This window comes from Oxyura jamaicensis, chromosome 11, assembly GCF_011077185.1.
Source record: "Oxyura jamaicensis isolate SHBP4307 breed ruddy duck chromosome 11, BPBGC_Ojam_1.0, whole genome shotgun sequence".
In the NCBI taxonomy this organism is placed as follows: Eukaryota; Metazoa; Chordata; class Aves; order Anseriformes; family Anatidae; genus Oxyura; species Oxyura jamaicensis.
The window spans coordinates 11,586,225-11,612,252 of NC_048903.1; the positions used below are offsets into that span (position 1 = coordinate 11,586,225).

At 36.4% G+C, this 26,028-nt stretch overlaps 2 protein-coding genes across 3 annotated transcripts; both read right to left on the reverse strand.

The window, feature by feature from the left end:
• Positions 1-1,111: 1,111 nt before the first annotated feature.
• Positions 1,112-10,176, reverse strand: LOC118172549 (fatty acyl-CoA hydrolase precursor, medium chain). Of its 2 annotated transcripts, XM_035336528.1 has the most exons (14): positions 9,995-10,176; positions 9,059-9,263; positions 8,069-8,213; positions 7,413-7,546; positions 6,933-7,086; positions 5,937-6,038; positions 4,873-4,977; positions 4,689-4,739; positions 4,036-4,176; positions 3,864-3,950; positions 2,679-2,826; positions 2,342-2,473; positions 1,898-1,970; positions 1,112-1,491 (listed from the first exon to the last, which is right to left on the reverse strand). In XM_035336528.1, the coding sequence occupies exons 1-14, from the start codon at positions 10,062-10,064 to the stop codon at positions 1,314-1,316; spliced, it is 1,725 nt and encodes a 574-aa protein (XP_035192419.1). In that variant the 5' UTR covers positions 10,065-10,176; the 3' UTR covers positions 1,112-1,313. The 2 variants fall into 2 exon arrangements, with proteins under 2 accessions (XP_035192419.1, XP_035192420.1); XM_035336529.1 differs by lacking the exon at positions 4,689-4,739 and having other exon boundaries at positions 9,995-10,175.
• A 4,170-nt stretch (positions 10,177-14,346) lies between these two features.
• On the reverse strand, positions 14,347-24,344 carry LOC118172550 (fatty acyl-CoA hydrolase precursor, medium chain-like). Its single transcript, XM_035336530.1, has 13 exons — positions 24,269-24,344; positions 23,503-23,707; positions 22,960-23,098; positions 22,572-22,705; positions 21,894-22,047; positions 21,533-21,634; positions 20,585-20,683; positions 19,981-20,121; positions 19,112-19,192; positions 17,589-17,736; positions 16,861-17,010; positions 15,046-15,118; positions 14,347-14,882 (listed from the first exon to the last, which is right to left on the reverse strand). The coding sequence occupies exons 1-13, from the start codon at positions 24,342-24,344 to the stop codon at positions 14,693-14,695; spliced, it is 1,692 nt and encodes a 563-aa protein (XP_035192421.1). The 3' UTR covers positions 14,347-14,692.
• Positions 24,345-26,028: the final 1,684 nt, after the last annotated feature.

Below are 26,028 nucleotides of genomic sequence, written 5' to 3' on the forward strand. Positions count from 1 at the left end.
CCAGATAGCTCTGCTCTGCTGCTTCACATGCTCAGTTTTAAAGGGTGTCACATGCCCTTTATTATTCCCCTGCTTTGGGGCAGTAGGATCGAGGTAACCAGCCTGCTCTCACACAGACGCTGTGTAGCCATGGGCAGCACTGCTGCCAACAGACCTCATGCAAATGGATAAGAGAGCCCTTATAAGCTGCTGCTTTACCATATTACATGTACATTTGTACCCTGAACTCAGCAGTTGGTGTCTGTGTGCAGACCGTCCACGCTCTGCAGCTTTGCCTCCTAAGCAAAGTACCAAATTCAGACTTGGGCAGCCTGAAACCAAAGGCTACCTTGCTGCACAGAGTAGCTTGGGCTGCCATCTCACTCACTGGACAGCTGAGAAATGACAAATTTACAAAAATTAGAGAAGTCTCTGTCATTTTCCCAGCCTGCTCCTCTATTGCATACAGCACTTTGTGCATAAGACAGCCAACCATGCAGCTAGGCAGGCCTCAGGCAGTGCAGACTGGAGAGGGAGGTATCCCAAGGCCAAACCCATCAGTCCCACGCTGTCCTGACTGCTCCTGGGAAGAAAGAGCCCTCACAGTTCCCAGTTTGCACTTTCAGAAAAATTATTTGTTTAGACCTCCTAGTGGCTTTCACAATACCATTTTTGAATTAGCCTTTATAAGTTAGGTGAAAGAAAAGGAAGTTCCAAAAAATCAAAAGTAACATTTATTAAGAACAATTTACAAAACAGGAAAGCAGGTAGAGATTTTGTCTTCCTGTGTGAGATGCCTAGGCCATACACTCCACAGCTGTTTTCTGGTGGATGCTCTGCTCCTTACAAGCTATTTCCACATAAAGAAAGTGGAAAGAGGCTGTATGAATGACAACTAAAGACACTTCTGAAAGAAGAGTGGAATGAACATACAACATATTATGACACTTAAGACATATTCAGTATACATAATTTATAATGGATTTCAATATATTTGCCAATTTTCCCCTCTCATTCCCCCTTCCCACAGGAGTATTATTCAGTTTTGATATCCACTGAGTAGATAGCATTGGCTCAGTCTGCAAGATTGCATTTATTTATTTATTTATTTATTTATTTATTTATTTTTTCCCTGCTTACTTCATTAGTGATTTATTAGTGATTTTTAGTCCCACAACCATTCTACATTTCCCTTGAATCTCTCCTTTCACTGTGATCATGACAACAAATTACATACTAGTGAGTTAGTAAGTGATTATTAAACTCTACATTCTGACAAACTAATGTTTGACTTTACTTCAGGTTTTAAAAGGAAGCTGTATCCTCTGCAACTCTTATAAATCTGTGTGTTTTCTTCTTCTGTCACTCATTATTTGTTCTGTAAGCTGCATCCAAAACTCGATTTTACGTTCTTTCAATTTCTTCGCTGCCTTTTGTATTAGGTCTATTTCCAGATATCGTTCATCCAGATCATATTGAGGCCAATGTACCAAGCCTTCTCCATTGGGATTTCTGAAAACAATATAATGAGAAGTTAACTTTCCAGTTGCCTATCTATTGTGCTCAGACTTCTCAGGCTGAGATCATTTCAGAAAACTAACAGGAGCTCAGATTATGTAATTCTAGTACCAGAATAGTTGGATATTTTTATCAAAATGTTCATAATTGGCATAGCCAACATTAATATTTCCCATTACTTTGGGACCTAAACCTCCACTGCTCGTGGATTTTTATTTTGTTTTGTTTGATTTGCAGGTTCTTTAAAAGTTTTTTTTTTCATGCAGTCATTAAGAATAGAAATTATTTGCTTCAATACTTAAATTCCACCAAATGTACAGGAACTACCAGACAAATATTGCCATTATGTTTCAGGCTGCACAGACAAAACTTGAGCTGTAATTAGTGTTTTGATTCTCACCCATTTCTAGCAAAGTTAGTCCAATATTTCATAACAGTTCTGCTAAGTTTTGCTTCTTCTTCTGTAGCATTCCCTGCAAGTGAGAGATGAAATAGCAACATTAAAAAAAATAATAAAAAATATTAGTTAAATCAATTCCAATAGACTGTAATCAGTTCTGTAGCAGGGGGTGAGGAGGCTGGACTAGATGATCTTTAAGGGTCCCTTCCAACTCAAACCACTCAATGATTTTACTCTTTACTCTGGGCTGTGGGAGTTTTACATGAGCAGAGCTCTAGGACAGAACAGCAGATGAATGACTTCATTAGAAGTAACTACTACTGAAGACAGAAAATGCTTATTTTGATTCCAATATTTCTAAAATATATTATATTCTGAAAGGTAAGTACAATTAATAACAATGATGTTTTAGAAATAATTATTTAGCAAGCATGGATACATCACCAGCTAAGAATGGCTTTCCAAAGACAAAGGCAATCTCATCTGTATGATCTGCTTTTACAAACTCCGGTACAACACCTGCTGCTGAGCTTGGTCGATGCTGGAATTCATAAAAGTAGACAGGGTTGCCAGCATCTAGTAGAAAATAAAATTAAAGAGAAGAGTGCTAGTGTTGAAAATGCCTGTCATCAAAGATGATAAATTTTCACCACAAGCTATTTTGATAAAATGAAAACACTATCAGTTCTTTTGATACTGAAGTGTGATACACACTGTCCACATATACATCCAAGGATGTAATTCTACATTTCTTCTAATCGATGCTGAATTAGAGACTCACCTCTGTGGTGTCTAGCCACTTCAATGGCTGAAAAAACAAACAAAGAATCTGCTATTGAATCAAGAAGGCCATCTCGCACCTGAGCACGGTTCTCTGCAGCCCCTATGTATTCATTGTATACTAGATCAACAACGTCAGAAGTAGCACCCTGAAATGAATAATAAATATACTTTTTATAATGACTATGAATATTAAAAGGAGTAACAGCATTAACTGGGCATGCTACCTGCATGTCTATGGCTAAACCCCAAACGTTACCTTCTTTCAGAGAAAATCCCCAACTGTGCCAGAGTGCATCTCCAAGTTCAGAATTGGGAGTTACACCATTACCAGGTATAGATGTTCTTAGGGGAAAGAGGCTTGCAAGATCACAAAGGATGCCTTCAAGCATCTTTAGATAGATATTAGTCAGTGATGCTGATAGATAATGGTAGTCTGTTCTCCCTTCTATGGAAATAACTCTCTTAAGAGAAAAGAAATCCAGAAGGATTTCATAAAATTCATTTATTGCTGCAGATGGCCATCATTTACTCCCTTTCAGAACAAGCCCGTGCTCTGCCTTTGCAAGTTCATGATACAAATCTGTGGCTCTGAATGACCTATTGCAAGTACTGTCTATGTTTATCAAGTCCTTAATTCTTACTTACTAATCTGCAATTTTCTATATTTAGTAGCTTCAGGAGAGCTCAAACAAGCCAGAAAACTGAGAACTTTGCAAATTACAGGGAAGGAAAACCTCAGGTGCCTAAATGTAGGTCTCAGTGCAAATTTAAACATCTCAGGGTATCCTTTCTAGTCTCCATCTGCTGCTTCATAAAGGCCCGTATGTTCTACAGGTCTTGAGTCATACCTGCCAGTACCATACATAGCTTAGATAACCCAGGGTATCCAGAATGTCACAAGAGACCTATGCTTAGCTAACTGCATTACTTCTGGATTTCCACAGAACTCCTTTTAAAAAAGATGGGGTGTTTAGGATGGAAATTTAGAACATTTTCTGTGTTTATCAGTCACTAGCAACAACAGGAATACACCATCTGTGCTGTCTGTTTGGGAATTATTGTCCCAAGTTAGGAAGCTGTCAAAAAGAACAGTCTACTTTTAAATATATCCCTCCAGCAGTATTAATATAGAACCAGCCCAGTGAAGAAGGAGCACTGAGTTATTCTGGAAATGGTCTCTTACCTTAAACGATAATGCTAACATGCTCTGTAACACTTGACGTGCAACATCTTTCTCCAGACCTTCTGTAACATCAGGAAATTTCATCATCTGCATGACAAAGAAGCTATATGTTTATTAGGAAATCTTATATTAACAAAATTATATATGAATAAAACCATTATGTGTCTCTTACTGTAGGAAGTACCCATCCAAATTCACAATTATTTACTCCTATTATATATGGGACTGCATTGATCACTTTTTCAGATAGTAATTGCCTGGGACTCTTAGGAAAAAATACGCCATCCAGAGATGCACTGATGAACATGGGAGGCTGGAGAAAAACAAACAAACAAACAAAAGCTTCAATAGTACATTATTTTTTTCTTCTAGAAAAAAATCTTAACATTTTTACTATAGATGCAAAGCAAAAGAAATTAAGTGCCAAGTGAAAATATAAGAAGTAATAGTATTCAAGCTCTCTCTTAATTTTCCTCATCAGATTTTCTGCACCAGACAGAAAATTTGTGAAGATTAGCATTGTATTTTGAATATCCATGAAGTGTAGGTGATATCCAATTTACGCTTCTTCTTAGGTAGTTCAATCCCAGTATGAATGTGTGGAGCAGTGAGGGAAGAACTAACTTCTGTGTTGAAACTGCAAATGAACAGGGAAGCCAGTAGAGTGACAAGAAATGTTGAGTAGGACATAATATATGGTATCAATTAATGCTCAAATTCTCCAGGAAAACTTTTACGTTTCAATACGCTCTTTTCCTTCCCTTGGTAGAGCATGACAGCAAACACAAGTAGCTCAAAGCCCATGCAGAATTAAAGGGAAGTAACCTGTTCACATTTTTCAGATGAGGTATAGCATAGCTGCAATGTTGTCGTATCCTGAAAAGGTCAAGAAAGAGTCAGATGTTACATTACACTGAAGTTCTCCTAATATTACAATACACATGCATCATACTCTGTTATGACAAAATTTGAAATGTCATTTGAATGCAAGTAGTATAATTTCACCTACCATTTTTAGAGTTATCTGTTCTATCTCTGCCTCAGTTTTTTCTCTTAAGCACTCAACCAATGCAGCTGAACTGGATTTTTCACAGCCAGCTGCAGTAGCAATTCTCTGCAATTAATAAAAAGAACAATCATGTTTTAATTTACTGATTATCCATAGGCTTCCCACAGAAGGCTCTTCTGTGTCATTGAATCTGAGAGTCCAGTGTGTGGTGGTCTACATTTCTCAGAAAGGATGAGCACAGCCAGATACTTTTCAGCTGCAAATGCAGAGAATAGGAAGCTCTCATAACCCTTCATGTTGTGGGCTGAGCAGAAAGACAAAACATACTCTTCAAAACATTTTCATACAGCACCAGACCAAGGTTCTGGTAAATATCATGCTGGGCTGAGAAGGCAGAATAGCATAAAGGAGCTCAAGTGATCCATATTCAGAATACAGACATGTAGATGATAACAAAGAGCATGCTACACCTTTCTTAATGATGTATAGTTTTGGGGGGTAACATTATTTCTCAGTTGTCATTAGAGATACAGAATTCATCACAATATTGCCTTTAATACAACCCAGATTAACAAAAAGAGGTTTCTTGAGATTTTTTTCTTGCAGCTGAAAAAATTGGGTTGAAGTGAGCTCTTCTATTTAATTATAAACAAATTGAATAAAGTCTTGTTTCTTTGAGCACAACAGGTATCAAACGGGAGGAAAAGACAACAGTAGTCAGAATCTGGTGGCATTTTCCAGCCAAAAATTACAGCTCAACTTTTTCTAAAGACATTACATGTTACAGTATTTCTTTACATTTCACACTTGCTCCCTGCTTTCTGTCTCTGCTTCCTCAGTCTTCTACTTTCACTCAGACATCTGTGGATATTTGCGTATTTTGAAAGCAAAGACTCATTAAATATGTATTATCTGCACACACAAATACTATCTCTAGTGACTGTGATTGCAGTTTCACAAGAAAAAGGCCTAGAGCTGCTTTTTCGAATAAACCATTTATGGCATGCAAAAATATCAGGAAAAAAAAAAAAAGAAAAAAAAAAAAAGAAAAAAAAGATACCCACCTGTGCTTGCTCCTCAGGCTGGTCAGTGAACAAAATCCTGACCGCAGTACCACTCTCTGAAATGGCCTTATGGAACAAGCCCTTTGCCAGAGGAGATAAGATCTGAAAAAAGGCAAGAACAAGCATTACAAGAATTACATTCTGACCACTGACTTAGAATTTCAGTATCAGGAAATGCCTTTTAAAATATTTTGAAAACAAATGTCATAAGATTGTTATTCTGTAAACTCTGACCATAATTCAGCTATGCAAAAGTCTTTGGCAGTAATATCAGGGATAAGGAGTTCATGCCTGCCTCTTCAACTTCCATAGCACCTTGCTTCCAGGACTTCATGGAACTAAACTGCAAGCCAGATATGGAACAGATAACTATTTCAAGGATAGTCTGGCTGTGCTGCAGAAAGGGAATAAACAACTATTAGAATGTAGGAGGTTAGCAAACGGAAATTACTGCTGAAGTGCATTCATCACTAAACCCCAGGCTCTCTGTGTGATCTGTAGCAAATTGTGAGAGACTGGAAAAGAAGAATCTCTTAATCAATATGCTCAGTGTTGGTGTAAAAAATCTGCATCATCACTGAGTCATAAAATGCAAGTCTAGTTCACATATCATGACTACTCACCTGGGTTACTTTGCACAAGTGACTGTTGCAGCATACAGGAAATGGGCAACAGGGCTTCCTCTCAGAGAACTTTTCTCAAAAGGATACATTTTGCAAAAGCCAAAAACCCCAGAATTCAAATTAGGAGATGATGAATCTTGGGTCTAAACTACAAGAGTTGTATATGAAAAGAACCTTTTCAACAATCAGAAGCTGCACTGATATCACATTGTATTATAGACCAAGGTGATGTGTGGTTTACTATAAAGCTCTACTTTTTTCTCTCACTGATTTTTCATTAAGGTACTAAGAATGAATGTGGACAGTTTTGTTTTTGTTTTTTGTTTTGTTTTGTTTTCCTTAATTAATTAAAATTCATGACCTGTGAACTTACAAGAGCAGAAACACTGATTCCTCCTGCAGATTCTCCAACAATGGTGACAGATCCTGGATCTCCTCTAAAATGTATGATATTTTCCTGAATCCACTGGAGAGCTGCTACTTGGTCCAAATACCCCCAGTTACCACGAGCATGCTTGTCACCAGTGCTAGAAAGAAAGAATATGTTTAAATGCTTGATTTCAGAAAAAAGATAGAGATAAATACAATCTGAAGTATAAGAAATCAGCTGTAAAAGAACATCTCTACATAACTTAAAAAGAAATGGCTGAGATCAGACTATCAGGCAAGACCAGATTTTGAAGCAGATTTGGGAGTTGTAAGGTGTTCCCAACTTGCATGTGTAATATAGATACATCTAATAAGGTACATCTAATCTATTTGCATAAGCAAGTATTCTACATGTCTTGTCACAAAGGATTTGCACATATAATTTTGGAAATCACTTAGCAAAAACTGGGATAGATTATCTTACCTAAAATATCCAACAATACCTAATCTGTACTGAATTGTTACAACTACCACATTGTCAAAGGCTGCTAATGCTGAGCCATCATATGATGAAGCTGCTCCAAAAACTAATCCACCTCCATGGATCCATACAAAGACCTGGAAAGAAAAAAGCAGAAACAATTCAGCACAGGTAAGAGCTCCAGTGATATAAACTAAATATAGTATTTTGTGGTTTCACTCCCGAGTCTTCCAGATTAAATTTCACAGACAGTAGAAGTCTTTCGAATTGGAGGGTAACAGCCTTATAACAGACATTGATTTCATTAAATACTTAAATTAAACCAGTGCCCTGGGACTTTTCACAGTTTTTTTTAGATGAAATCAAACATTACTTATGTAAAGTGTCAGTAAGATTTTACTTGTAAAATAGGATTTTTATTTTTTTTTTTTTTGTATCTGCTAAAGCTCAATTAAATATTTAATGGTGCAAAGTGTGTAATTGGATCATCATTAGAGAACTGCACCTGTAAGTCTCCATATAGTACAGGTTGTAGATCTGCTGTAAAATTATTATAATCCTTAGGAAGCTTTTAGAAGTTTCAAGTTCAGGCTCAATTTGTTCCATCAAGTCACAGAAGCAATAAAGTTTTCTAGAGGTTTTACAGTGATTTTGCTTACAGGCAGCTTCTCCTGTTTTTCTGTAGAAACAGGTGTATATACATTCAGATATAAGCAATCTTCAGACATTTGGAGACGAACTTTTTCTTTTCTATTAGTAATAGCATCTGAAAAATACTGTCCTGTTACTTTGTCCTGTAGACACCTGAATATAAGGAAAAAAAAAAGCAACAGAAATAACTAAAACCTCAATAGTACAAAGCGTAGCTTTTATGTACTTTAGGTATAAATCAGAAACCAATCTCTAGTAAATTTCTAGATTGCTGGAAACAGAAAACACAAAATGTTTTTTCACCATTAATATATTTTCTTCCATTGACTTGGCATTAGTAAGCTCTGTAAAAAGGAGTCACGGACTACAGCAGTACACAGTGACAGGCAGATTTAATTTTGCATGTTTCGAAATATAACAGAAATATACCTGCAAATGGATATGGCTATAAATTACTTAAATGAAAATGCGTAGTAATTATTTTACATCTGCAAAAGTTTTTTGTATTGCAATTATAGATATTAGGCTTGAGCCACTCCAAGAAGGGTGCTAGTACAAGTGGAATAAGGTATTTATAATATAGTCTAGAACTGGTCTGTTTCTTAGATGTTCTATTAAGCATGTGATTCATTGAGCATTCTTTTTGTCCAATATTTTATTCCAGCATTTCCTCAGCTTCTTTCTGTTTCTGTTCCAAAGTTACACAGTTTATAAACATTATTATGTAATGGCCAAATGCTCCCAAAATAGAACATTATTGATCAAGTGATGATCCATATTAGTTCATTGCTGATGCCCATTGGACAGCACTTTTTACTAAAAAGAGCAGCATATAAAGGTATCTTTAGAAATGCATTCATTGTAACAATTGCAGGTGGTAGTGAGATGACACTAAGAAATTTATCTTTATGGATTTTGACCATCTTGCGTATCAGTGTCCTTGAACTGCATGTAATATAAAATGATGAAAAAGATAAATGTTTTTCTCATTGTCTTACATTGGTGGGTAGGAAGCAGCATCTCTGACACCGTTCCATGGCTCAGGTGGCTGGGGTTCAGAAAACCTTAATGGTCCAACAGGAGGCTTAGCAAAAGGAAGTCCCAGAAAGACATTTACACTCCTCTCAGCTGCATTTACTTTGACTTGGTACCCTCGGACACTCCCATAGTTGGTCACCACTTCTGGTTGTTCTGCTTTTTGTCCTGGGGGATGTGTACACGAAATTCAGATAACTGGTAATTGAAAATTTTCTAAGAAATTTAGCTACCTAAATATATATCATTTTTTCAAACATAAGTCTTCAACAAACTCTATCAGTATAGATGACATCATTTCAGCCTTCATTCTGATTGTGTTTGTATGTATAATCTCCCTCAGGTGTATCATATATATTTTCTTACTATGCACACACATTAGTAATTGTGTGTAGATCGTAATCCATTTGATCCAAGTTGTTAAAAGTCCAGTAGACTGCTGTCATTAAGAAAAAGCATTTCCTTTTTAAGAAAGAGATCTGTGAATGCACAATATATATTTGGGACTCTTGATAGTAGATACAGACAAAAGAAAAAAACTTCTAATATACCTAAAAATAGTCTGGCATATACAAATGGTGTAAACATTTAGGTAAGATTTATTTTAATATCACAGTGAAAATTCTCAGTATCTAATTAAAAACATGGCACATTTTGGTCTTCTCTGACAGAGCAGACAAAATTTTGCAAGAGGAATTTAATTTTACTAGTTGCAAAAACAACAACAACAAAGACAAATACCTGAAAATAGATCACAAAGAAGAAATGAAGAACTATTTGCTATTCAGACCTAATTTCTCTGCAGCAAGGTTGGGCACCCAGGTCCTCAGATAAGGCTGGGATTCCCATAGGTAGTCTCCTTCCAGGAGGGAACAGTGAAAAACAATTCTGAAGCTTACCAGTAGCTACAAGTGCTGTAATCCCAGCAGTGAGAATTAAGGACAGCAGCGTGTTCTTTTCAGTTGCCATTTTGCATGCTAGTCACACATTTACCTCCTCGGTGTATTGCCTTTAATACTCTGTGAAGTATAACTGTTACGCAAGACAAACACTGATTAGTTAAAGCATTTCTCAAGCTGTGAAACCAAGCCAACTGTGGCCAGCCTGAGCTGCTGCCCTGACTGTAAACCACTCCCTCCAAGGGGAGTGCACAGCAGTTTGTCTGTATATGGGAACAGCGAGACCTATATGCAGAATGTCTCCACAAGTTTCATACTAGCTGCTCACGGCTTCTTATAAATCTTATTCACAGAATATCAGGCCTCAACTAGTTGCTTTAAAATACATTGTAAATAGTCCTCATAACATCAGGAGATTCTTCCTGCTACATTAACACTACCACCTTTGACAAATTAGGACTTAATCTCCCACTACACACTGAAGAAACCAGGAAAACTACCCTATTGTTTTATTACATTTCCTTCATTTTAGTATGTAATTGCCTCGTTTCAATATATGTAACACATAGCATATACACAAAGATCAAAATCCAAAACAATAATCCTGAAAAAGTGCCATTGCTGAAGTCAAAATTGGAAGATTTTTCATCTCACAAAGGGATATTTTTTTGACAAAAGCAATACTAGAAAAATCTCAGCTTTTCCTGCAGGGTGGATACTCCACCTACCACTCAGTCCTGTGCATTCAGGAATGTTTGTCTTTTATCTCAAAATAAGAGAGTTTTGTAACACTAGAGAGAGGCTTTCTCAACTATTGTAGCATGTGAGCAATATTAAAGGATTTGGGTAGTAACCACACATTTAATCCCTATGAAGAAATAAGGAGCATTTAGAGACTTCCGTGTGAACTCATGTCTGTCACCCAGGCATGATATGAAAAAAGAGGCAAGAGATAGATGAATAGAAATAAAAGAAATTATCAGTAAAAGAGATTATCTACTATGTAACTAGCTGGTTGTTTTTGTTCTCTGTTTCCCTGCTTTTCTTTTTTTTTTTTTTTCTTTTTTCTTTTTTCTTTTTTTCTTTTTTTTTTTTGGCAAGAGTCAGTAGCTTTTGTTCCAGAAAGCCTGTTTTGTAATTCTATGGCATCACAATTCTCAGTTGTCTGAGATAGCATTTCTAAACATTATCTTAGTGCCACACCTTTGTTTCAGCTACGTGTGCCCTAAGACCCACAGTCATTACATTAGTTGAGCACGTATGTTAAGCATATAGTGGTCCTGAGTGCTCAGGCTGCATTCATGCACTCTGAAGAGATGCTTCACTCTAGACTCTAAGCATGTCTGCACAGGTGTGATTTACAGCACGTGTAGGTAAATCCAGGCAACTTTAAACTGGACTGCTTGGGATGCAAACTATTGGCAGCTTGTTTCAGATGTGTATATTCAATGCAGACTGATTATCTTAAGCATTTACTCCATGATCAGAAGACTTTTGCCCTCTGTACTATAGCAGCTCTGTGATGCAGCCACTACACTGTTAATGCCAATGCTAGATGGCTTATCAGCTGTTTTGGAATGTATGGTTAGTGCAAGAATACACTGGCAAATGGGATAACACATTTGAGCTTCTAAGTAAATAATGTGGTCAGTAACTTCATTGTAGAATTTTTATGGTTTTATAAATGTCCTTTGAGGGTCTTTTTTTTTTTTCATTTTTTTTTTTTTTTCTGTATTGTTTCTCAAGAGTAAAGTTCATGCCACCAAAACTGGGCTGACATTAGTCTGTACTGTTATGAACGTAAAGTCCGTATTGTATTGATCCACGTATGCACTGTTAAAGGCAATGAATGGAAACAGGCACCTATATTGCAAGTAATGGACTTCAGCATAAACTACCTCCTACCTTATTTGTGTGATAAAGGTTTCCTGGAAGCGAAGGGCAGGAGTACTCTGTAGTAGTAAACTCTGCTCTCCTGTTTGCCTGGTTGAATACTGTTGCAAATTCTCTCAGAATGTCCTTGGACTGCTTTGGTTCCTAGCACGGGTAAACTGTTTCTGTGCAAGGTGAAACTACAAGAATCCCTGCTTGTAACATTTGGTTTCCATCCTGAAGAGCATGCGTGCCTCAGCTACTTGTAACCCACAAACTACAGGAGGAGTCCATTGCTACAAAGCCAAACACAGTGCTGAAACAAACCTTACGAATTTCCATAAATAATTTATTTTCTATCTCCTGCTCTTTCTGGTTTTCTAAAACTCTGCCCTTTACAATTTGCTTTCCCTTTATTTTCACTCTTCATTTACTCTTTTTTACCAAGCTTTACTCTTCAATCTTTCATTGTTCTACTCACTTTTTCTTGCTCAAGTACCCATTTTACAATATGTCTCAGCTCATATCCCATCCACGGTCCCAGAGATGTACAACTTGAAGGCCAAAGGTAGCAGACATCCAGAAATTACTACCAGTGCAAAATGCTATCTGTGAACTGTGATGACCTGATTTACATGACAAAATAAACAAATGGGATTTTAGATCTTTACCGCCTTTTGCTACAGACCTTTGTATAGAACTACAAACAGGACATATCTCTGCAAATGTGGAAATCCTTACTCGATACAGACTAAATTTGGGGAATCTGGAGACAGTACTACGTACCTGGCAAGTGGAATTTCTGAATTCTGCTTTGCATTTAATTTTAAGAAAGAACATTTTGCAGCTTATCCTCAACCAGTGAGCAATGCGCACATCAGGGACCAAGCCAGAAAAATCCTGCCATGTGATGACATTTGCCTCTTTATACATGAATGCATGCATTGCTACCTGTCCTGATTTCAATAACAGAAAAAATAGAGACAAATGCCACATTTATAAGCCCATTAAAAAACAAAACAAAACAAAACAAAACAAAAAAACTCACAAATACATTTTACTTCAAGTATGTAGGGTAGAAATGTTCAAACATGCATTTAAAACAGTTTATTTTTATTTTTTTAAAACTCATCCCCTGATGAAGACTAAATGAAGATGGAGCATGTAAAACAGAGCTACAGCCTATGAAGCTAGTGCTTTGACAGCTGTAACACTGTCTCTTTAGCACATGGTAATCTCTCACCAGGATATTTCTGGGATGGGACAGATTTTCAGAGCACTCATCCCCTAAGCAGATAGGAATAAAATCTCTTCACATTTTCCAGTGCAAGTTATTTTAGTGCTGTGCCTGTATGTAAAAAGTCAATTCTCCTGCACATCTCTGCATGCAGAGTACAACACAAGCATATATTCTGTACATATACATACAATGCTGCCTGTTTTTCTCCTTTTAAAGGGAAAGGTACAGCCCCTCAGGGGAACTATGTGTACAATAAAAATCTTTCAAGACTACTTTGAGATTATATTCCCTTCACAAAACACTTTACCTAAAACAAAGGACAATGGACAGATGCTTATTACCAGGAATTCTCACTTGCCAAAACAGCAGTTACACTAACAGTCTAACCTGATCTCCTGAGTTCTGACTGGCAACAGAACATGGGCAGAAAGACATAGGAAACCCCACCCTATTTATTCCAATAAAGTCATTCAGAAAGAAGGGATGTCCAGGTAGTTACTGTAAGACATGACTACACTAGCTGGGAACAATCTTAAATTATTCCAGAGATGAAGATTAAAGAAAGAGTGGAGTAGGGTGGGCAAACGTGTGGACATCCCTGTAGGATCTACAGTGCTGCATAATGCTGCTGGGAGGTAGCAGTATGGTCAGGAATACGGCTGGGATAGCTGGAGCAGCCTCTGGGTCAGACATAGGAAGCAACATGACATAGCATAGAAGATCTTTGCAACACTGAAATGATGTGTTAAGACTTGTTCTTGGCAGTCCATGAGCATATCAGCTGGTAAGAGCACTGGAATAATTCTGGTAAATGAATCTCTCTCCAATGCTAGTAATGAAGCCTGTGACCTGTTCAGAGAACCTGGAACTGACTGGAGGCACAGAGAACAGCCTGGTGCACAATCTAAAGAACCAAGGAAAAGACAGAAAGCTTACACTTTATGTTACCACAGCTGATCCTTCTAACATAGTTATTGCTAAATTTATAAGGAAAACAATGGAGGTAGTAGAGATAATTTTTCTCTTTTCTAACATTTGAGAGGAGTCTTAATTCCAGCACTGCACTACTGTAACAGACTATGTATCACAACAGTCAGAAATAAACTATCTCAGTTGTAAAACCGATTTATAGAGGAGTACTTATTTAGTTTCATTTTTTTCTTCACAGAGGACATTTCTGTATGTGAATCAGACCAAAACTTTTGTAACACCACTGATACACTCGACGTAACAAAGACAGTTTTACTTGCAAATCAGGACTTTATTGATTTAACTTTATTAAAACAAGTTTCTGCTACATTCCATCTTCAATCATGGCAAAGCTATAGGAAAACCTGAGCAGCAGGGAAATCTGGTAACTACATTTAATAAGTGAGGCTTCTGTTATGGACATGAACCCAGGAAAAATTAAAGGATCACAAAGTGGAAATAGGCCCATTGGAATTATTACAGTGAATAATCATAAATATGACAACTGTGAAGAAAACGTAAAAGGAATGAACACATTATCTTATCCTCAAAAATATTTTAAGTAATTTCTTTTGGTATCCTAGTAGTATGCCTATTATGTGTGTTTAAACTATAAATTATAACTCTGAATTAACCTTCCTGTTTTCCATTCTTTTGTTATTTGTCCATTCAAACATAATCTTTTTCCAAAAGTCTACCCTCTTTTCCTTCAACTTTCTAGCTTTCTTTTGTTTTAAGTTTATCTGCAAGTATTCTTCATTTAGGTTATAAGATGGCCATTCAACCAAACCTTCCCCATTAGGATCTCTGTAAACAATAAGAAAGAAAGAGTGAATACCCTCTCCAATCCACTGGGGAATTTAATCACAGCAATTAAGAATGAAACAACAACACAACTGATTCACTATGGAGTCAGTACAAAGTAGCTAAATTACTTTTGTAATGAATCTGTCATGAATCTAATTCTCACCCATTTTGAGCAAAGTTAGCCCAGTACTTCATTAGCGTTTTGCTAAGGTTTTTTTCTTCCTCTGTAGCTTCATCTGAGAAACAAAATGTAAAACAGTTATTATAGATGGCAAAAATCAAAACCATGTTGCTACTTAAGCAGCATTTCAGTCTGAATATGTTGGTCTTGACTAAACTTCCTGATTGCAACAAAAGCACCACACCTGAAATGTATTAGTAATCCAGCAATCATCAGGAGATTTCAGCACTTTTTATGAATGAGATCAGCATTATTACCCTTATTCTACAAATAGGGGAGTTTAGATAAAGGAAATAAAGCAATTTGTCTGTACCCTTCCAGGAAACCAGAAGCATAACTGGAAAAAAAATGAATCCATCTCTTCCGAGTACCATTACAACTCAAGAAATGGGCCACATGGTTTAGTTTCATAGATCTCATCCTAGAGTAGTGGGACTGAAATTTCATGTTATTTAAAGCGTGACTAGGCAAGGTTTCTGCATTCTGATCCAAAAGGATGTCATTCCATGTCTCGATATTTTAAGAATATTAATCTAAAAGTACTTACTCATATGTCTTTTCCTATCGATTCTGTGAAAGCAAGTTTAGTTACTGTGTTTAATGTTAAATACAACTCAACATATCATGAAAAATATTTGATATTTTAATGTTTTCAGTGAAGCTGGGCAAATAGAAAAATAAGTGTATAGTTTTCTCTAGTATGGGAATTCATAAGTAATAAACAGACACAAAATACAAGCAAAATCAAAAAGCTCTAGTAACAAATTAATGAATACTTTTTACAACATAGCTGGGTTGCTCCAAAGTTCAGTGGAGTCAAAGGAAATACTTTCATTTATGTGGACTTTGGAAAAGACTATGAACTACAGCGAAAATAGCAAAAAATAAAAGCAGAAAAATAAATGGTGAATTCCATTTAAAATATTTTTGTGTTTCTTTTTCAAAATAAGAAAGTCTGTATTGTGAGAAAGAAAAGACTCCATTCTGAGTATTATTGTTTTAGACATATGCAGTTAAAGGAAAGTGCTGGATTTGCCACATTCTTAAGGACATGGCATTTTTTATTTAACTGTTCAGTGATTAGCACATTCATTTGGCCTGTGGCAACATGGAATTATTCCTGAAGGAACCAGAGTCCACATTTCTAAAATCCTAAAAGAATGCTCAAATTGTTAAAACAAATGTAATTTTGGGAGTACACCCTTAATCCTTCCTCAACGGACCAGTTTCATGTTGGATAAAACGATTAAAGGTTAATGAGTCATGGTAGAAAACAGTCTTTAACCGAACTATTGTATTTTCATATGGAAGTGAAACACTGGAGTCCCAGCCTTGCTCTAATCAATGCAAGCTGGAACACTCTGCAAATAGATCATACCCCATTCTCTGGGTCCTGACAGGCAGTCGGATTTCATGGGAAATTTCCAGAGTACCTTGCTAATTCCCTGCCAGCTAAATTGATCTTTCCCTTGTTTTGTTTTTCAACCAAAACTATTTGGCAAATTCACAAACAGTGCTGGTATAATGACAGAAAAATTGCTAGAAAACATCATTATTTGCTAAATTGTTTACAGCATACATAACTTCTTGTGGTCCAGAAACAACGGTCTGTATGTGATAAAGAATGGTGAAGACAGTAAACTAACGTTAAACAAAATCAGACAGGAAAAAGGGTTATACTTTGGTCTCATTACTAATATGTGTGCTTTAGTCTGATTGAAATGGAAGTAGCAATGCCAAATAATGTCAGTATTATGTGAGTAATTTATAAATGAACAATGATGTTCCATTCCTTACCGTATAGGCCTATATCACCTGCCAGATATGGTCCTCCAAAGACAAAGCCAACTTCATCTCCATGATCGGCTTTCACATACTCTGGTTTAATATCCCTGTATGCAGTGGGCCGATGCTGATATTCAAAGAAGTAAGTAGGAGCTCCAGACTCTAGAATATGTAACACTTAGAGAATTAGAGGAGAGGTGCATAAATTACATCTCACATTGGCTGCTTAAAATATTCTTTTCAATACGCCCAAAGCTTTATAGGTGACCTGGCACATTTCTAAATGTAACATTACACTCAAACATGTATTTTTACTTTTAATTCAAAATGAAGAATGCACACTTAAATACCCTAAAATCTCGACTACAGAGCTGCTGATTTCCCATGTAGCTGTGGGCCAAAAAACAATCCTGGTTCCTTTGTTTTTTATTTTTTTTAATTATTTTTTAGGCCTGTGTACTTCACTTAGAAACCATGCACCTGTGTTATCATGCTCTGCTCTCAATATATTGTGAGTATGAACACAAGTCCAAAACACTAGTACAAAGGTAAAGCTGTCACTTGCTTGCCATGGTCCTGCACACCTAAATCACTCTTTACCCTCAAAGTTCCCTGTAGGAATTTCAAGAAGGGCGGCCTACACAACAGGATTTTCTTCTATATTGTTTAATCTAGCATGCAGAAAGAGGTTTGAATGTATTGTTTTAAGACTGCTCACTAGCTAGAATTCACTAGCTCACCCTTGTGATAATTTAACGCTTTAATGGATGGCATGACAAATCCTACATCCCCCAGCAAGTCGAGAAATTGGTCCCGTAGCTCAGCAGGATCATCTGTGTTTCCCAGATACTCATCCATTATCATAGGCAATAACTCTGCTGGTAAATCCTAAGAGAAAAAGGTGGAACAAGAAACAACCAGAAAAAAAAAAAATCAATCTAAAAATGTCATCTTTTAAACTTCAGAGATTCTGAAAAGGCATAAGAATGCAGGGTAGCACCCACATTGATGGGAAAGTATGATGGCAAATAAAACCTGTTTAGACTTTTTGTGAAACAAAACAAAACAACACAACAAAACTCAGGTCAACTTTACAACAGATTTATATTATATTTATATTATTGAAACTCTGTAGGAAGCAATGAAGTTCCAGAAGCTTGGAATTTCCTCCATCTTGATAATGCCTTTGGAATCTCTTTTCTTCAGAAGAGAAGAGAGAGGAATAACAAAAGCAAGTTCAGTCCCTGGAAGCTGTGTTGACTATTCTGGTCCAACCTTTAACTTAGCACTGCCAAGTCCACTGTTAAGTCATGTCACTAAGCACTACATCTATGCAATTTTGAAGACCTCTAGGGATGGTGATTCCACTAGTTCCCTGGGCAGCCTGTTCCAATACTTCACAGCCCTTTCAGTGAAGAAGTTTTTCCAAATATCCAAACTAAAACTCCCCTGGCACAACTTAAGGCCATTTCCTCATGCCTTATCACTTAGTGCTTAGGAGAAGAGAATGATCCGCACCTCACCGTAGCCTCCTTTACCTTTACTCCACAGGTAATGGTGCAGTGTGACAAGGTCTCCCCTGAGCTTCTTTTTCTGTAAGTTAATCAAACCCAGCTCCCTCAGCTGCTCCTCATAATACTTGCTCTCTAGACCCTTAACCAGCTTTGTTGCCCTTCTCTGGACATGCTCCAGCACCTTGATGTGTGACCTTCTTGTAGAGAGGTGCCCAAAACTGAACAAATGATTCTATGGTTCTATTAGAGTACAGAGCAAGACCAACAGCATCTCTAAACCTAGCTTAGGTTGTTAGCGTTACAATTTACTGCTTGAATGATACATTTCAAAACAAGGAGTGCAAAGTATTTTAGAAAACTATTTAAAAAGCTACATTTAATTTATTGAAAAATCTTGCTTGGAAACCCATCTGCCAGGCAATTAGACATCAAATTCTGTAGGATTAAGGGTACTATTGCTGTAATCCTACAAACAAATACATAATGTAAAAACATTGGTTTTGAGGTCTAGAAGAAAAAAACATGTTTCCCAAAAACTAGGTCTGACTCAATCCTATTTCTGATTAGCTCCATACAGTGCAGTCCTGTCAACTTTGCTGGGACTCTCCTCAAAGTATAAGATTACCCTAGTAAGCCCTAGTAAGATATGGCTCAGCCAGGAAATTAGAGAATACAAAATTTCACAAATCTGGTATACGAATTAAAAAGAGGTTTTACATCTTAATTTGGATTAGTACAACAATTCTTACCATCATTGGTAGTAGAAACTCTAATGTTGAAGTGATTGATTTTTTATCTTTGACATCTTTCAAACCTGGTATTGGTGACGTCTGCAAAGAAAAAAATAATGTTATGGCAGCCACTCAACTTCTCCGAAGTTTTCAATATTGAAACAATTTTACTCCAGTTTATTATTACTGCTGGTGGTGATTTTTGAAGCATCATATTATGAAGAAAAATCACAAATCCACCCCTTGCAGTTTGCAGCACTGCATAGCAACTGCTCTCTTGGAGTCACCCATGGAATTTGTGTGCAAAAGAATTTATGCACTGAGAGTGGGTTGGACACCCACGCTAACCCTATTCTTTGTTCCCATCTGAGATTTTCAGCCAATCGATCTTTCTAAATGCTAACAAGGAACACAGGGTCAATAAAATAACCAGCAGTCATCAGAGTTCAGGACATATGGGGTAAGCTGCTTACAGTGATCACTGTAGCATTTTAAATGTACTGTGTATCAATCTTTTATATTGTGTGTTTGTTGTGGGGTAAATAATTATTTTTATTTTTCTATGAGGAATAAACTCTTGACCGCTGCATTATTTTTCCTTTCTATGCCTAGACAATTTTAGGAAGAGAAAAAACTGTATAATATTGAAGATCCAAGGATGTTCATATAGTTCAGCTTGCAGGATGGAGCCTGTCTCACTGTTTTGTGACCAGCTGGTTCTGGGTCACTACAGAATCATAACTCAAGCAAAATTGACTTTGTATATATTTTCAACAATGCATACATAAAAGGTGTCCTACCAGCGAACACCTCACCTACTCTTCTCAGAGTTGCCTGCATCTGTTAATACAAACATTCCAAAAAATGAAGAATAGACATTAAATTACAGATCTAATGTTCCAGCCAAATTCATTGTTGGTGACTCCTATCATCAGTGGGACCATATTAAACTCCTTTCCAGTCAAGATCTCTTCAGGCAACTTATGAAGGAATACTCCATCCAAAACTAAGGGTAGAAGCTGGATTTCCTGAATGAGCAGAAAAAAAAAAAAAAAAAAAAATTACTTGTCAGTAGTGTTTTCCTTTTTCCTTCAAAACACGTAATAAAACATCCATGTTTAATGTTCCAAATGCAAAAAAGAACTTTCAGAAATCTAGGTATATACAGCCACTGTAACATACATTTAGAGTTTTGCACAAGAGTATGAAATGCTAGCCTGGTTTTAGCACGTTAAGAAGCAATTTAATCATTTCCTGATCCTGTTCCGTTTCCAACTCTCATTGAAACATGTGCTCAAGTCTTGCTCACAACTTTACAAGTGCTTCATTAAAAATTATGAAAAAATACTCTGTGAAATTATTTGAATATATAGGGTGTACTTTAACAAAAATTCAGAAAAATAAACTTTGGAACAGGCTAACTATTAACTCCATTCAGAAGATGAACTAAAGTTTTGCAAATGGGCCATTAAAAAAATCTGTTTCACCTACCGTACTGTTAGAGACAATATCCATTGCTTCTTGGTTCCTCAGGCAGTTTATGAGTGAAAGTGAACTACTAGTCTCACACTTAAATATACTTGCAATTTTCTGAAAGTTATTAACAAAGACAAGAACTGTTAGCCATGAGGTAGTCTTTGAGTAATTTATATGCATAAAATTATTACACACAGTACTATTAGCAGCTTTAAATAAAGCCTAGTTTAGGTGAGATTGATAGATCTTGAAGTACTTTATTTTACTAGAAATACTATAGTTAGATCATGAAGTCAAATCACTCCTGCGTACTTCTCTTTTGCTATATTTTCATTCATTGTTCTATAACAAACCTTGCTCTTGAGATAATACTAAGTTGTGAAATAAATCAAATAAGAAAATTCAAAGAATCAGCTTGTGGTTTTGACATTATTACTGACTACCACTTCAGGAAGAGAAATACAAAGATACTTTTACAGAGGAATTTAATTTACAGGCTTTTTATTGTTGTTTTGATGGTCTTTATTTGAAGTAAAAGCACTCCATAAAAGACCATAACTGAATAAAAATTGAGTACGTCTTCTGGATTCTAATTAAACTTCCCATAATAAATTCCACAGTCACTGTATAAGTGACAGTATGCACGAAAATGGGTATATGCCTAGCTGGGCATGTGTGTAATTGAAAATACTTAAATCTACCTACAGACACTATAATCACATAACTGTGCAATCTATTTCTAACACCAAATGTCCATGGTAGGATTGAAAATAAATGGACTATTTGAATTAAAAACTTACTTAGTGCTAAACTATGTATCTATACATATGCCTTGAAAACAAATTTAAATAAACTTTTATGCACAATATGCAATCATATTTTCCTCTTTTTCTTGTAAGAAAAGAATCGGATATAAGAAATATTTTATGTTACAAAGACTTTAAAATGCAAAAATGAGCCTACCTTAAGATGTGTTGAAATAAGTGAATTTTTATTAGGGGGGATTAGAATTCCACTCTCTGATATTGCTTTATGAAAGAGACCTTTAGACAAAGGAGACATAATCTGCCAAAAAGGGAAGAACAGAAAATATTTATACTAAATAATAGTCCTTATCCCATGCCTTTTTGCTCAACTAGATTGATGCATTCAGTAGGGAAATAAATACTTTTATATGCTTATAGGAAAAGTGTCCAGACTTAGAGCAATGTGCCACTGATCTTATTTTCAAAAACTGGATTAAGCATTAAATGTTACACTAGTTGAGTTTACTACCGAAATTTTTTTAAGCCTTTACTTTTTAGTATACCCATTGCATGCTTACATGTCCATAAATAGAGCAAGATCCTGCAGATACACCAAAGAGTGTAACAGATCCTGGATCTCCACCAAAGTGTTCAATATTTTCTTGGATCCAACGAAGAGCTGCTACTTGATCCAAAAGTCCCCAGTTCCCACGAGCATGTTGATCACCAGTACTGAAAGAAAAGCAGTATAAGCTAACTTCTCAGGAAAAGTAATAGTTCTTCTAATACCAGACAATATTAACCCTTCCAATTTACAGTTTGTGCAAAGTGCCCTATTTGGCCAAGGAAAGATCTGTATTTACTGATCCTTCATAGCCCTTCATAGCCAGATCTAAGACCCACTTACTTACTGACTTCTATTGTTCATCCATGCACAGATGGATATCTGGCCTTTACATTATATGAATTTCTGTTTTATGCACCAATGGACAGAGTTAACGGCAAAATGGAAAAACCCTACAGAGAACCAAATAAATCCAACTATGATTTGGTAGTAGGTTGTAATCAAATGGCAATGCAAATGGCAGTTAAGGACTACATTCTTAATGACCTCATGTCTGGATTTCAGTTAAATACATACTTAAACCACTGTACCAGTGGGAAGCTGGTGTACAATTTCAGTCGATCTAGAAAACAAGATTATCCATGCTTTACACAAGATAGTGTTTAGTAAAAAGTGAATCAGGTCATCTTACCAGAAGAATCCAAGCAGTCCAAGTCTGTACTGAATTATTACTACCACAACATTCTCATAGGCTGATAGTGCAGAACCATCATACCTAGAAGCACCACCAAATACAAAATTGCCTCCATGGATCCATACCATTACCTTCAAGAGAAAAGGGTAATACATTCTTTTATAAATTGCTTGGCAGATTTCATTTGAAAAGGGGAGACAACATCAGAGAATTAGGAACTTCTAACCTCTGAAAGTCAATGGGAACTGAATTTTAAGTTGGTGGACTGTGAATTTTGTATAATTACTAATGGAGAATAATATTTTCAAAAGCAATTAAGCAATTTAGGAGACATGATTAGATGCAAACTTTGTACAATGCAAGTTTGCACAATGGGTTTACATACTGGTAATTTGTCCTTCTTGTCTGAACCAGCAGGGCTGTAAACATTTAGATACAAACAGTCCTCAGAAGTTCGGAATGGAATGTGTTTTTCTCGATAATTTTTTTCAGCTTTTTTCAACATGGTCAGATCTTGAGGACATCTTTACAAAAGAAAGAAAGTGTGACTATTAGTAATAAAACTGCAATACCAATGATGTAACAATGATAAACAAAACACATTTTCTTTATCAGACTGAATTTCCACATGGTGCTTCAACTGTGTGTTATTTATATACAGTTAGAGGTGTCAACTGTAAAAGCATAGCTCTGTACTTTTACTTTAAAAGATTAATTAATTCAGAATAGTATAACAAGAAAACTGGATCTCCAAATAAAGGATTTTACCAGGTATTCTTTATACTTCCTAGTTCCACAGGTCTTACAAAATATTTCACTACCAGTCAATCCAAGTGCCTTACTTAAAATCAGGTATTTGTACGCTAATAAACACAATGCTGACAAACACAAGCAAGTCTTATATATAAATGAACTGAAGGGGTCTCACAGTGGTGGGTAGGAAGTTGCATCTCTCAGATCATTCCAGGGTTCAGGTGGTTCAGGTGGGGAAAACCTCAAGGATCCAACTGGTGCTTTTGCAAAAGGAATCCCAAGGAAAACGTTTACAAGTCTATCCGTCCCCTTCACGTTCGCTTGTTTTCCTCTGAGCCGTCCATGCGCAATAGTCACTTCTGGTTCAGCACCCTTCTGTCCTAGATTACACATAAGAAAAATAATTAAGTTGCATCTTCATAGCTATCAGATAGATTTTTCAGTGAAGCGTTTTTTTACCAGCTCATATATTTAGAAGATTTCAGCTTGTTCAATTTTGTTCAAGTTTTGTGCAGTAACAGAGACCCCTTGCCAAACACTTCCATAACTGGCTCCACTTACGACAACTGGAGCTAGGCAGGACAGTTTATTCACTGTGCAACATTATAAATCTTAAAAACAATTTCAGAGAAAGCCGTAACTGTCAAAATCATTAACATCTTCTATTTACCATCCAATAGAAGATTTTCAAAATAGTTTAGGTAATTCAGAAATGTTCTGATTTCTACTATTTAAGAAATGAGGCCTTTCATTATTTTCATAAAACCATCTCAGAAATGGTTTCCTCCCACAAAAATAGCCACTTTTGCATTGAGATTATTAGGATACTTTTGATTGCTAACACAAGTATGAGAAATGTACTGACTTTGAAAACTACTACCCTGTAACTTGCTAATGCAGTTGCTTCCCCATCAGCAGTTACAAAAGATTTTGTATCTCACCTTCTATTCCACAAGTGATGAATGTTATACTACAAACCAAAATATAAAGCAAAGAAATCTGGCTTTGAGGAGACATTTTTTTCCGTACTTGCGTTCCAGATATTTTTCCTGTTTTTACACGGAAGATAATAGAACAAAGGTCCCTGAGGACTGCCCTCTTGGTAGGGAGTGCAGCTAAATTCCCTTCCAAACATACACTGCATTAAGCACTTTCAGAGCTGTAATTGAATGAAATGTAAATACAATCCCTTAGTGTAACTTACCTAATTGCTACCCGATCATGATCATGAATGATCTGAAAATAACAGTGCAAGAGAATTCAGAGCTATGTGCCATTTCTTATATTTCTTATATAGTTCCTAAGTCTCTGTGTTGTGCAAGTTGTGGAGATGTGTTACAATTTCTCACAAATTTCACTTGGAACTGTGCAAACACGCATTGCAGAACATACCTTGCCTCTTATTTTTAATACTTCCCTTAAGTCTTTCTGGAAAATTCTTTCTGTTGCAGTAATTTTTGTTCCAGTTCAATCTGAAAATGAAAAAAATATAAGTAGGAGGTGAGGTCTATATTAAAGAAAGGAAAATGAGATTCCTTCTAGGTGAATGGCTTTCTGACACACAAAATCCCATTTTCCCAAGCTTCTGCTAACACAAGATATCTTTTAATTTAAAATCCAGATTTCCACCCCTTGTCTTCATCTCAATGATTAAATATTGAAATAACTCTCAGAAAATGACTTCACAGTGTAAATCAGAGTTAGCACTGTCTATTATCTGATATAAATGACTTATCCTCTTATCACCTTTTGGTTCAAATTCAGTCACTCAATTTGTATACAGAATACAAAGTTAACACTTACCTGGTCTAATGCAGATGCCCAAAATGAGAAGTCTACATACTGTATTGGGTCACTAAAACCTCCAAAGAATGGGCTAGAAAACTTCCTCTTATGACCTTTCACTGTAAAAATGACCAAATCAAAAGGCAAAAGCAGGCAGTGGGATTCTATCAGCTTAAATGAACTCTGAGTGAGTCCCAAATTAACAACTCTTACTCACCTCAGCAGTGTGGACCAGCATTTTCTTACTATTTTCCTCTCCTTTTTCAGTCAACAAATGCAGTATCAGATGTATTAGCAATTAAATACATTGCTATTTAATTTATAGTGATTTACATTGATTAAATCTGCTGAAGAACAAATGAGCACAAAGGAAAAGAGAAAAAAATGTCCATATTCAATTTTATTATAGTACGCTGAATTGAAAGGACTCTCAACAACAGCAACAATACCAACACAGAGAGAAAAATGTGTTCTTTCTAAACCTGACAGTCTAGCTAACCAGCTAGCTGAGCTGTCAGAATAAAACGTGCTGTACAGACACTGGTGGTAACTGAAAAGTTCCTGGTATTCAGCCACACAGCCTGTTAGTGACAGGTGTCAAATGGCTGCCAAAGAAGTTAAGACACCTATGCCAGCATCTATTACATGAATATCTTTATTAGTAACACAGGATCCAAGCTTTTATTTCTGCTAGCCATTGGGGAAGCCACCTCCGGCAGCCCGAGGTGTTTTACTATCGATAACTACGACCTGATGCAGGCAGCAAGGTGTCACCTGAGCAACAACAATAAAAACCTACACATTACTTGTTTTGTGAGGAGAAATCAGACATACAGCAGAGAGGCTGAAACAGCCGATGTACTACAGCGGGTTCACAGCGCGCTAACCCCGTTCCGAGGGCTGTGCGCGGCCCTCT

Bases quoted from the DNA above. Each gene is read 5' to 3' on its own strand.
- LOC118172549 (XM_035336528.1), bottom strand. From the start codon at position 10,064: ATGGCAACTGAAAAGAACACGCTGCTGTCCTTAATTCTCACTGCTGGG. The intron at 4,740-4,872 runs GTAGGTGAAATT...TGACCTTTTCAG, and splicing joins AACAGATAACTCTAAAAATG to GATACGACAACATTGCAGCT. The intron at 4,177-4,688 runs GTTACTTCCCTT...GTTTTTCTCCAG, and splicing joins CATCTGAAAAATGTGAACAG to CCTCCCATGTTCATCAGTGC.
- LOC118172550 (XM_035336530.1), bottom strand. From the start codon at position 24,344: ATGTCTCCTCAAAGCCAGATTTCTTTGCTTTATATTTTGGTTTGTAGT. The intron at 23,708-24,268 runs GTGAGATACAAA...TGTGTAATCTAG, and splicing joins CATCACTTGTGGAATAGAAG to GACAGAAGGGTGCTGAACCA. The intron at 15,119-16,860 runs GTAAGGAATGGA...TTTGTTTCTCAG, and splicing joins AGGTGATATAGGCCTATACG to ATGAAGCTACAGAGGAAGAA.